Source organism: Haematobia irritans, chromosome 3, assembly GCF_050003625.1.
Source record: "Haematobia irritans isolate KBUSLIRL chromosome 3, ASM5000362v1, whole genome shotgun sequence".
NCBI lineage: Eukaryota > Metazoa > Arthropoda > Insecta > Diptera > Muscidae > Haematobia > Haematobia irritans.
The window spans coordinates 163,247,876-163,261,103 of NC_134399.1; the positions used below are offsets into that span (position 1 = coordinate 163,247,876).

The following is a 13,228-nucleotide window of genomic DNA, read 5'->3' on the forward strand; positions in this document are numbered from 1 at the left end:
ATGTTTTTTTTTTGTTTGATTAAATTATAAATGAATGTTGAAATCTAAAATTTTAAATAATCTCTATTTCAGACAATTGGATACCGATTTGTATTGGGCCTATAATAAACTGTTGGGTTCTATACCAGTATGGCTTTACTGTATAATAACAACAGTTGCTTGCCTATTGCCCGATTTTATAATGGCTATCGTTAAACAAGAATTCAATTGGCCAAATGGGATTTTTAAATTTAAATTTAGTAAAGTGTAATATGTATTAGTAATTATGATTTGTAGTTTTAAGTCAACTATGAACAAGATCGATCAAATTTATAGCAAATAAAAAATATCTGATTTGATATAAAAATAAAGGAAATTAAATTAAGAATTAACAATTAAGGAAAGTCTAAAGTCGGGCGGGGCCGACTACATTATACCCCGCACCACTTTGTAGATCTAAATTTTCGATACCATATCACACCCGTCAAATGTGTTGGGTGCTATATATAAAAGTTTGTCCCAAATACATACATTTAAATATCACTCGATGTGGACAGAATTTGATAGACTTTTACAAAATCTATAGACTCAAAATGTATGTTGGGTAATTTTAGTAAAAAACAAGTAAGGAAAGTCTAAAGTCGGGCGGGGCCGACTATATTATACCCTGCACCACTTTGTAGATCCAAATTTTCGATACCATATCACATCCGTCAAATGTGTTGGGGGCTGTATATAAAGGTTTGTCCTAAAAACATACATTTAAATATCACTCGATCTGGACAGAATTTGATAGACTTCTACAAAATCTAGAGACTCAAAATTTAAGTCGGCTAATGCACTAGGGTGGAACACAATGTTAGTAAAAAAATATGGGAAACATTTAAATGTGAAGCAATTTTAAGGAAACTTCGCAAAAGTTTATTTATGATTTATCGCTCGATATACATGTATTAGAAGTTTAGGAAAATTAGAGTCATTTTTACAACTTTTCGACTAAACAGTGGCGATTTTACAAGGAAAATGTTGGTATTTTGACCATTTTTGTCGAAATCAGAAAAACATATATATGGGAGCTATATCTAAATCTGAACCGATTTCAACCAAATTTGGCACGCATAGCTACAATGCTAATTCTACTCCCTGTCCAAAATTTCAATTAAATCGGAGCAAAAAATTGGCCCCTGTGGTCATATGAGTGTAAATCGGGCGAAAGCTATATATGGGAGCTATATCTAAATCTGAACCGATTTCAACCAAATTTGGCACGCATAGCCACAATGCTAATTCTACTCCCTGTGCAAAATTTCAACTAAATCGGAGCAAAAAAATGGCCTCTGTGGTCATATGAGTGTAAATCGGGCGAAAGCTATATATGGGAGATATATCTAAATCTGAACCGATTTCAACCAAATTTAACACGCATAGCTACAATGCTAATTCTGCTCCCAATGCAAAATTTCAACTAAATCGGAGCTAAAGGTTGGCCTCTGTGGTCATATGAGTGTAAATCGGGCGAACGATATATATGGGAGCTATATCTAAATCTGAACCGATTTCAATAAAATTTTGCACACTTGACTACACTGCTAATTCTACTCCCTGTGCAAAATTTCAACCTAATTGGGGTAAAACTCTGGCTTCTGGGACCGTATTAGTGCATATCGGGCGAAAGATATATACGGGAGCTATATCTAAATCTGAACCGATTTCAATGAAATTTGGCACACTTGACTATAGTACTAATTGTTCTTCTTGTGCAAAATTTTAAGTCAATCAGGGTAAAACTATGGCTTCTGGGGCCATATAAGTCCATATCGGGCGAAATATATATATGGGAGCTATATCTAAATCTGAACCGATTTCTTCCAAAATCAATAGGGATCTATTCTGAGCCAAGACACATACTTGTGCCAAATTTGAAGTCGATTGGACTAAAACTGCGACCTAGACTTTGATTACAAAATGTGTTCACGGACAGACGGACAGACGGACAGACGGACATGGCTATATCGACTCAGGAGCCCACCCTGACCATTTTTGCCAAAGACACCATGTATCTATCTCGTCTCCTTCTGGGTGTTGCAAACATATGCACTAACTTATAATACCCTGTTCCACAGTGTGGAGCAGGGTATAATAACTTATAATACCCTGTTCCACAGTGTGGAGCAGGGTATAAATATGGGATAAATTTAAATCTGAAACAATTTTAAGGAAACTTTGCAAAAATTTATTTATGATTTATCGCTCAATATATATGTAATAGAAGTTTAGGAAAATTAAAGTAATTTTAACAGCTTTTCGACTAAGCAGTGGCGATTTTACAAGGGAAATGTTGGTATTTTGACCATTTTTGTCGAAATCAGAAAAACATATATATGGGATCTATATCTAAATCTGAACCGATTTCAACCAAAATTGGCACGCATAGCTACAATGCTAATTCTACTCCCTGTGCAAAATTTCAACTAAATCGGAGCAAAAAATTGGCCTCTGTGGTCATATGAGTGTAAATCGGGCGAAAGCTATATATGGGATATATATCTAAATCTGAACCGATTTCAACCAAATTTTGCACGCATAGCTACAATGCTAATTCTACTCCCTGTGCAAAATTTCAACTAAATCAGAGCAACAAATTGGCCTCTGTGGTCATATGAGTGTAAATCGGGCGAAAGCTATATATGGGAGCTATACCTAAATCTGAACCGATTTCAATCAAATTTGGCGCGCATAGCAACAATGCTAATTCTACTCCCTGTGCAAAATTTAAACTAAATCGGAGCAAAAAATTGACCTCTGTGGTCATATGAGTGTAAATCGGGCGAAAGCTATATATGGGAGATATATCTAAATCTGAACCGATTTCAACCAAATTTGGCACGCATAGCTACAATGCTAATTCTACTCCCTGTGCAAAATTTCAGCTAAATCGGAGCAAAAAATAGGCCTCTGTGGTCATATGAGTGTAAATCGGGCGAAAGCTATATATGGGAGCTATATCTAAATCTGAACCGATTTCAACCAAATTTGGCATGCATAGCTATGATGCTAATTCTACTCCCTGTGCAAAATTTCAACTAAATCGGAGCGAAAAATTGGCCTCTGTGGTCATATGAGTGTAAATCGGGCGAACGATATATATGGGAGCTATATCTAAATCTGAACCGATTTCAATAAAATTTGGCACACTAGACTACACTACTAACTGAACTCCTAGTGCAAAATTTCACCCAAATTGGGGTAAAACTCTGGCTTCTGGGACCGTATTAGTCCATATCGGGCGAAAGATATATATGGGAGCTATATCTAAATCTGAACCGATTTCTTCCAAAATCAATAGGTATCTATTCTGAGCCAAAACACATACTTGTGCCAAATTTAAAGTCGATTGGACTAAAACTACGACCTAGACTTTGATTACAAAAATGTGTTCACGGACAGACGGACAGACGGACAGACGGACATGGCTATATCGACTCAGGAGTCCACCCTGAGCATTTTTGCCAAAGACACCATGTGTCTATCTCGTCTCCTTCTGGGTGTTGCAAACATATGCACTAACTTATAATACCCTGTTCCACAGTGTGGAGCAGGGTATAAATATGGGATAAATTTAAATCTGAAACAATTTTAAGGAAACTTTGCAAAAATTTATTTATGATTTATCGCTCAATATATATGTAATAGAAGTTTAGGAAAATTAAAGTAATTTTAACAGCTTTCGACTAAGCAGTGGCGATTTTACAAGGGAAATGTTGGTATTTTGACCATTTTTGTCGAAATCAGAAAAACATATATATGGGATCTATATCTAAATCTGAACCGATTTCAACCAAAATTGGCACGCATAGCTACAATGCTAATTCTACTCCCTGTGCAAAATTTCAACTAAATCGGAGCAAAAAATTGGCCTCTGTGGTCATATGAGTGTAAATCGGGCGAAAGCTATATATGGGATATATATCTAAATCTGAACCGATTTCAACCAAATTTTGCACGCATAGCTACAATGCTAATTCTACTCCCTGTGCAAAATTTCAACTAAATCAGAGCAACAAATTGGCCTCTGTGGTCATATGAGTGTAAATCGGGCGAAAGCTATATATGGGAGCTATACCTAAATCTGAACCGATTTCAATCAAATTTGGCGCGCATAGCAACAATGCTAATTCTACTCCCTGTGCAAAATTTAAACTAAATCGGAGCAAAAAATTGACCTCTGTGGTCATATGAGTGTAAATCGGGCGAAAGCTATATATGGGAGATATATCTAAATCTGAACCGATTTCAACCAAATTTGGCACGCATAGCTACAATGCTAATTCTACTCCCTGTGCAAAATTTCAGCTAAATCGGAGCAAAAAATTGGCCTCTGTGGTCATATGAGTGTAAATCGGGCGAAAGCTATATATGGGAGCTATATCTAAATCTGAACCGATTTCAACCAAATTTGGCATGCATAGCTATGATGCTAATTCTACTCCCTGTGCAAAATTTCAACTAAATCGGAGCGAAAAATTGGCCTCTGTGGTCATATGAGTGTAAATCGGGCGAACGATATATATGGGAGCTATATCTAAATCTGAACCGATTTCAATAAAATTTGGCACACTAGACTACACTACTAACTGAACTCCTAGTGCAAAATTTCACCCAAATTGGGGTAAAACTCTGGCTTCTGGGACCGTATTAGTCCATATCGGGCGAAAGATATATATGGGAGCTATATCTAAATCTGAACCGATTTCTTCCAAAATCAATAGGTATCTATTCTGAGCCAAAACACATACTTGTGCCAAATTTAAAGTCGATTGGACTAAAACTACGACCTAGACTTTGATTACAAAAATGTGTTCACGGACAGACGGACAGACGGACAGACGGACATGGCTATATCGACTCAGGAGTCCACCCTGAGCATTTTTGCCAAAGACACCATGTGTCTATCTCGTCTCCTTCTGGTTGTTGCAAACATATGCACTAACTTATAATACCCTGTTCCACAGTGTGGAGCAGGGTATAAATATGGGATAAATTTAAATCTGAAACAATTTTAAGGAAACTTTGCAAAAATTTATTTATGATTTATCGCTCAATATATATGTAATAGAAGTTTAGGAAAATTAAAGTAATTTTAACAGCTTTTCGACTAAGCAGTGGCGATTTTACAAGGGAAATGTTGGTATTTTGACCATTTTTGTCGAAATCAGAAAAACATATATATGGGATCTATATCTAAATCTGAACCGATTTCAACCAAAATTGGCACGCATAGCTACAATGCTAATTCTACTCCCTGTGCAAAATTTCAACTAAATCGGAGCAAAAAATTGGCCTCTGTGGTCATATGAGTGTAAATCGGGCGAAAGCTATATATGGGATATATATCTAAATCTGAACCGATTTCAACCAAATTTTGCACGCATAGCTACAATGCTAATTCTACTCCCTGTGCAAAATTTCAACTAAATCAGAGCAACAAATTGGCCTCTGTGGTCATATGAGTGTAAATCGGGCGAAAGCTATATATGGGAGCTATATCTAAATCTGAACCGATTTCAATCAAATTTGGCGCGCATAGCAACAATGCTAATTCTACTCCCTGTGCAAAATTTAAACTAAATCGGAGCAAAAAATTGACCTCTGTGGTCATATGAGTGTAAATCGGGCGAAAGCTATATATGGGAGATATATCTAAATCTGAACCGATTTCAACCAAATTTGGCACGCATAGCTACAATGCTAATTCTACTCCCTGTGCAAAATTTCAGCTAAATCGGAGCAAAAAATTGGCCTCTGTGGTCATATGAGTGTAAATCGGGCGAAAGCTATATATGGGAGCTATATCTAAATCTGAACCGATTTCAACCAAATTTGGCATGCATAGCTATGATGCTAATTCTACTCCCTGTGCAAAATTTCAACTAAATCGGAGCGAAAAATTGGCCTCTGTGGTCATATGAGTGTAAATCGGGCGAACGATATATATGGGAGCTATATCTAAATCTGAACCGATTTCAATAAAATTTGGCACACTAGACTACACTACTAACTGAACTCCTAGTGCAAAATTTCACCCAAATTGGGGTAAAACTCTGGCTTCTGGGACCGTATTAGTCCATATCGGGCGAAAGATATATATGGGAGCTATATCTAAATCTGAACCGATTTCTTCCAAAATCAATAGGTATCTATTCTGAGCCAAAACACATACTTGTGCCAAATTTAAAGTCGATTGGACTAAAACTACGACCTAGACTTTGATTACAAAAATGTGTTCACGGACAGACGGACAGACGGACAGGCGGACAGACGGATAGACGGACATGGCTATATCGACTCAGGAGTCCACCCTGAGCATTTTTGCCAAAGACACCATGTGTCTATCTCGTCTCCTTCTGGGTGTTGCAAACATATGCACTAACTTATAATACCCTGTTCCACAGTGTGGAGCAGGGTATAAAAAATATGGGAAACATTTAAATCTGAAGCAATTTTAAGGAAACTTCGCAAAAGTTTATTTATGATTTATCGCTCGATATATATGTATTAGAAGTTTAGGAAAATTAGAGTCAATTTTACAACTTTTCGACTAAGCAGTGGTGATTTTACAAGGAAAATGTTGGTATTTTGACCATTTTTGTCGAAATCGGAAAAACATATATATATAAATTGTCAAAATTTTATTTCCATAGAAAATTTTGTCAAATTTTTATTTCCATAGAAAATTTTGTAAAATTTTTATTTCTATAGAAAATTTTGTCAAAAGTTTATTTCATTAGAAAATTTATGAAGCAAAATCTACCAAAATCAAGAATTCTACCAATCTATGTTAGAATGTCGAAAAATCATGTTTTACAAAATTTTGATAACTGCACAGTCCATTTGGCTACCACCAGTGATGCACTTCTTACTTATGAAAAACTGACCGCTGTGACGAAGGAAACCATACCTTTTGTCTGGAAACGGTCAGATAGTCGCCATTGTTTGGGTAGTTCATTAGTCTACCGTGTGCGTCAGTTGATCCCCATCTCGTTGACTGTCACGATCTGACGCAGGCTATTCTTGGACTGAGCTTCTCATAATTAATGCCGAAATAAATGAATATTTGCAATTAACCTTGAACCATTAACAATGGTTTTTCATATATATTGACCTTATGGTGTATAGCGCATATGTAGATATAAACAATTTTTATTTGTTAAATCAATTACAATTCCAATTATTAAGTACTTTATGACGAAGATATTTCACACCTACGCAATTAATATTTCCACAAAAAAATTGATAAGGATTGTATTTATGTAAAACGAAAAACAATATCAATGTTTTAAATAATATTAACCCGTCATGTGACGATTTTTATACTTTGAACCACAGGAAACAGATCTGGGATTTAGTTTTAGAATAAAAAAATAATTTTTTTAACAAGCCCAGAGTTTTTTACAGCAAAAATGATATGGTAAATACACAGAAAAAAAAATATTGTCGTGAGGCCAAAGATTTCGTGTCTTTAAAATACCCAGCAAAAAAAAGCGTCGCCAAAAAAGTAATGAAAATGTTTTTTTTGGATCCGGAAGTGGTGCAAAATTGACGCAGAAGCGATGAATTTAACATGGGCTTGTCATAGGACGGAAGTCCTCCATTTCAACAGCCGTTACACTGAGTTTGCATCACTTCTTTAGGTGTGATCCGAATTCAATGTTTTGGATGTAAATTAAACAATTCTGTGATATTTTGTCAAATAAATAATTTTTATAATTTTTTTTAATTTTTAATGGATTCTAAAGCTTGTCGGAAACGTTTGACCTCAAATATTTTCAAAAATTCACAATTTATTCAGATTGGATTTAGCACTTTTTTTGACAAAATTTAAATGATTTGTACCATTTTATGAATTCTTACTCTGTTTTTAACCTATTTGAAACCAAAAAAGTTAAAATTACCCATTAAAAGTATGAAAAAACTAAGTTATAAAAAATTGAATTAAAAGAACATCTTCGGTAGTAGAGGTGTGCGCGTGACACGACATTTTCGTGAAAATAAGTGTAAATCGGGCGAAAGCTATATATGGGAGCTATATCTAAATCTGAACCGATTTGGCTGATATTTGGCAAGTTTTTCGAGACTCATAAAATATTCGGATGTACGGAATTTGAGGAAGATCGGTTGATATACACGCCAATTATGACCAGATCGGTGAAAAATACATATGGCAGCCATATCTAAATCTGAACCGTTTTTTTCCAAAATCAATAGGGATCGTCTTTGAGCCGAAACAGGACCCAATACCAAATTTTAGGACAATCGGACTAAAACTGCGAGCTGTACTTTGCACACAAAAATACACCAACAGACAGACAGACGGACAGACAGACGGATATCGCTAAATCGGCTCAGAATTTAATTCTAAGACGATCGGTATATTAAACGATGGGTCTCAGACTTTTCCTTCTTGGCGTTACATACAAATGCACAAACTTATTATACCCTGTACCACAGTAGTGGTGAAGGGTATAATAATGATTGAACATTTTTACATTTTTAAATTGAAAACATACTTCCAAATAAAAAATTAATAATTTTCGGAAATAATTGGTTTCATTGGTTCATTAAGTTTTGGCTTAGATGTAAAAAAAATAATTCTATATAGTATAATTATAATATATGTAATTATAATATAATAAACAAGTAAGAAAGTCTAAAGTCGGGCGGGGCCGACTATATTATACCCTGCACCACTTTGTAGATCTAAATTTTCGATACCATATCACATTACGTCAAATGTGTTGGGTGCTATATATAAAGGTTTGTCCCAAATACATACATTTAACTATCACTCGATCTGGACAGAATTTGATAGACTTCTACAAAATCTATAGACTCAAAATTTAAGAACAAAAAACATTTTATGGAGAAGAAAAATAAACTTAAAGATTGTGAAGAATTGAAAAATGTTTACATCAATGACTATTTGTCTAAGGAAACGCAAGAACTTTTTAATTATGCGAGATCTACCAAATCAGTTGGATATCAATTTGTATACTACAAAGGAAGTAACGTGTTTGTGAAGAAACATGATAAATCCAATCAAATCCTCATTAAAACAAAGGAGGATGTTGATAAACTGTTAAAGAAATCAACCGTAGAAGGAATGCGACGTTCCAGAGTAATTGTGCCTGCTGATGATAGTTCCAGTGAAGATGATGATAATGCAGATGAAGGAGTCATGTAATAGCAAAGCTGTTTTTGAATCAAATCTACATTTTTATTTGATTGATTTTTGTCACTCATTCACAATATGTATTTTTCTGATATAGAATGTTTTAATGAAATGTATAAAAAATTAAATTATAACTTTATCAATATATTATCCATTAACACAAGAAGTGTTTCATCGTTGTTGAAATTTAATAGATTTAAATCTGAATTAAATAAGTTTAGGGAATTACCGAAAATTCTAGCAATTCAAGAGTCTTGGTTTGATGAAAATGTTACTAGGCTATATAATATTGCTGGTTATTCAGCGATACACTGTTGCCGAAGCGATGGTTATGGAGGAGCATCTGTATACGTATCTGAAGTGTTGAAATATGAAGTTCTGTATAAAAAAAGCGAGTACTTTGTAGATGTGATAGTTGTTTCATTCCCGGAAATCAAATTTGGTGGCAAGCAACTTCATCTTATTAATATATACAGGTCTCAAAAATGTAATTTAATTACTTTTCTCAAAAGTATTGAAATTATACTACAGAAGTTTTCTTGGGGTGAGTGTCTATTTGTTGGAGATTTCAATATAGATATTAAAAGTGAATCGACGCATTCCATTGCCCTGAAGAATATATTTGCCGAATATAATTTGAATTCTCTACACAATATGGTTACTAGACCAAGTAGCAAATCCTCCATAGATGGTGTTTTTGGGAATTTACAAAACTTTGTACAGATTTGTTCTATTGAAAATGGTCTGACGGATCATAATTATATTAATTGTATACTACGCACAGAGAAGACCTGGGATATAAGAATTGAAAAAGAATTAAGCATTGTGGATTATGACATGGTTGGAAGATATTTGGACGAAAATCTGGAAATGAATTTAAGCATTTGTGACCCAGCGGAACAATGTAATGATTTTGTTGAGTGTTTTAAAAATGCAATATCGTTTGGTACGAAAATGCGTAATTACAAAACCGACATTCGCAAAGAAATAACACCCTGGATGACAGAAAACTTAATGGCTTTAATAAGATATAAACAAAAATTGATAAAAAGAAGAAAAAAGTGCAAACAAAAACAAGATTTAAATGACCAAATTTCAAGATTAAGTAAAATTGTAAAACATTCCAAAAAATATTTAATTGATCAATTTTATAAGAAGTCAATAAGAAACTGTAATGGTGATACGAAAAAGATATGGCGTTTCTTAAACCAAGAAATGGGTAGCAAATCAAATATAAACTATGGTCTTAAAGATGTAAATGGGGAGTTACTGTCTAGTGATTCCGAGAAAGCAAATGCCTTTAATCAATTCTTTGATGAGACGATACATATTATTCGCAATAACATTCCAGTACATCCAGATGATAACATTAACAATTTTGGTACTCTTTGGCTCTCTCAAACAATATTTAACTTGAATAAAATTGATAATAGTGCTTTAGAAAATATCTTAGAAAATATGCCTCTAAACAAAGGCTCTGGTCATGATGGCATTACAGTTAAGTCATTATTAATCAGAAAGCGTTTAACAACAATATTTTTAACAAGAATTTTTAATAGCATTATACAAAATTCGATATATCCAGATAAATTAAAGATACATAAAATTATCCCGATTCCTAAGAGCACTTCCTCGCAAGACATCGCATTGTTTCGCCCGATTTCAATGCTATCAAATATTAGCAAAATCTTTGAGAAATTAATTTACAACCAAATCTCTGATTATTTGGAAAAGAATCAAATGATGTTTAGAAGGCAGTATGGATTTCAAAAAGGTATTGGAACTGACACAGCATTAATAAACGTTATAAACGATATATGTAACGGTTTGGATAAAGGATATAGTGGTGTTGCGGCCGTATTCTTCGATTTAAGTAAAGCCTTTGATCTTGTTGATCACAGGATACTTTTAAGCAAATTGAGATTCTATGGCATACAAACCCCTACTATAAAATTATTGGAGAGCTACTTATGTAATAGAAAGCAATGTGTTAATATTGGGCAAAGCAATAGCAATTTTAAACAAATAGTTTGTGGCGTCCCACAAGGCAGTGTGTTAGGTCCACTGCTGTTTAAAATTTATATAAATGATCTGCAAAATCTTGATTTAAAGGGCAAAATTTACATGTATGCGGATGATATTTGCATTTTATATTATTACAAACATCCTTCAGTTTTGAAAACTGAGATTGAATACGATGCTTCACTAATATGCGAGTTCATACGGCTGAATAAGCTAACTCTCAACGCAGCTAAAACACAGTTCATACGGTTTAGACCGCATGCATTAAAAAAAGATGAGGATATGTTTATTTATGTTGATGGCAACCCTATTTTTGAACAAAAAATTGTAAAGTATCTTGGTGCATGTCTGCAGTATAATCTTAATTGGGACACACACATAGAAAAACTGAAAGAAAAAGTATGTAGAGCAACAGGAGTATTAAGGAAATTCAAACACAAATTATCAGCAGATACTAAGTTGCGATTATACCAAGCCCTAATCCACAGTCATTTTCTTTATGCACCAACAATCTATGGTCACAAGAAGAGTAATGCTTTAAAATCGTTACAATCAGCGCAGAATAAAGCCTTGAAAATTGTTTTTAACTTACCAAATGATTTTTCTACATTAAACATATTCAAAAACTACGCAACCAATATACTTCCTATAAAAGGTATATATCAAAATCACATATTGATTTATATGTTTAAAGCTGTGACAAATAATGGATTTTCGCTTGTACAATTTAAAAGAAACAGAAATCAACACAACATCAACACAAGACAAGAGGATAATTTAATATCTGTTAGATGCAGAACAGAGCTAACAAAACAAAGGATTGAATACGCGGGACCTCAAGAATATAATGCACTACCACAAACTCTAAAAATAATTGCTAGAATTTCGGTATTCAAATCTTCATTGAAAAAATATATACTAGGAAAAATTGAAACACTAATTTAATATCAATCATTACACATTTTTTATTGTCAAGTTGAATTTTAATATAATTTTAATATGAATTTATTTTTGAATTAATTATGAGAAGTAATTGATAATACGATAGATATATGTTTTTGCCAACTAGTCTCTATATAAGCCTACTCGGCGCAGAGACTTCTATTATATTGTAAACATATTTAATGGAATAAAATAAATTTAAAAAAAAAAGTCGGCTAAAGCCTTAAGGTGGAACACAATGTTAGTAAAAAAATATGGGATAAATTTAAATCTGAAACAATTTTAAGGAAACTTTGCAAAAATTTATTTATGATTTATCGCTCAATATATATGTAATAGAAGTTTAGGAAAATTAAAGTAATTTTAACAGCTTTTCGACTAAGCAGTGGCGATTTTACAAGGGAAATGTTGGTATTTTGACCATTTTTGTCGAAATCAGAAAAACATATATATGGGATCTATATCTAAATCTGAACCGATTTCAACCAAAATTGGCACGCATAGCTACAATGCTAATTCTACTCCCTGTGCAAAATTTCAACTAAATCGGAGCAAAAAATTGGCCTCTGTGGTCATATGAGTGTAAATCGGGCGAAAGCTATATATGGGATATATATCTAAATCTGAACCGATTTCAACCAAATTTTGCACGCATAGCTACAATGCTAATTCTACTCCCTGTGCAAAATTTCAACTAAATCAGAGCAACAAATTGGCCTCTGTGGTCATATGAGTGTAAATCGGGCGAAAGCTATATATGGGAGCTATATCTAAATCTGAACCGATTTCAATCAAATTTGGCGCGCATAGCTACAATGCTAATTCTACTCCCTGTGCAAAATTTAAACTAAATCGGAGCAAAAAATTGACCTCTGTGGTCATATGAGTGTAAATCGGGCGAAAGCTATATATGGGAGATATATCTAAATCTGAACCGATTTCAACCAAATTTGGCACGCATAGCTACAATGCTAATTCTACTCCCTGTGCAAAATTTCAGCTAAATCGGAGCAAAAAATTGGCCTCTGTGGTCATATGAGTGTAAATCGGGCGAAA

At 33.9% G+C, this 13,228-nt stretch overlaps 1 protein-coding gene across 1 annotated transcript in view; it reads left to right on the forward strand.

Moving 5' to 3' along the window:
* LOC142231260 (phospholipid-transporting ATPase IF-like) overlaps positions 1–12,175 on the forward strand; it is a 43,262-nt gene extending 31,087 nt beyond the window's left edge. Inside the window, exons 10-13 of the mRNA XM_075301877.1 lie at positions 73–239; positions 9,039–9,216; positions 9,721–10,154; positions 10,422–12,175. Of these exons, the coding sequence (XP_075157992.1) occupies positions 73–239; positions 9,039–9,216; positions 9,721–10,154; positions 10,422–12,175 (2,533 nt within the window). The remainder of the gene's footprint in view (positions 1–72; positions 240–9,038; positions 9,217–9,720; positions 10,155–10,421) is intronic.
* Positions 12,176–13,228: the final 1,053 nt, after the last annotated feature.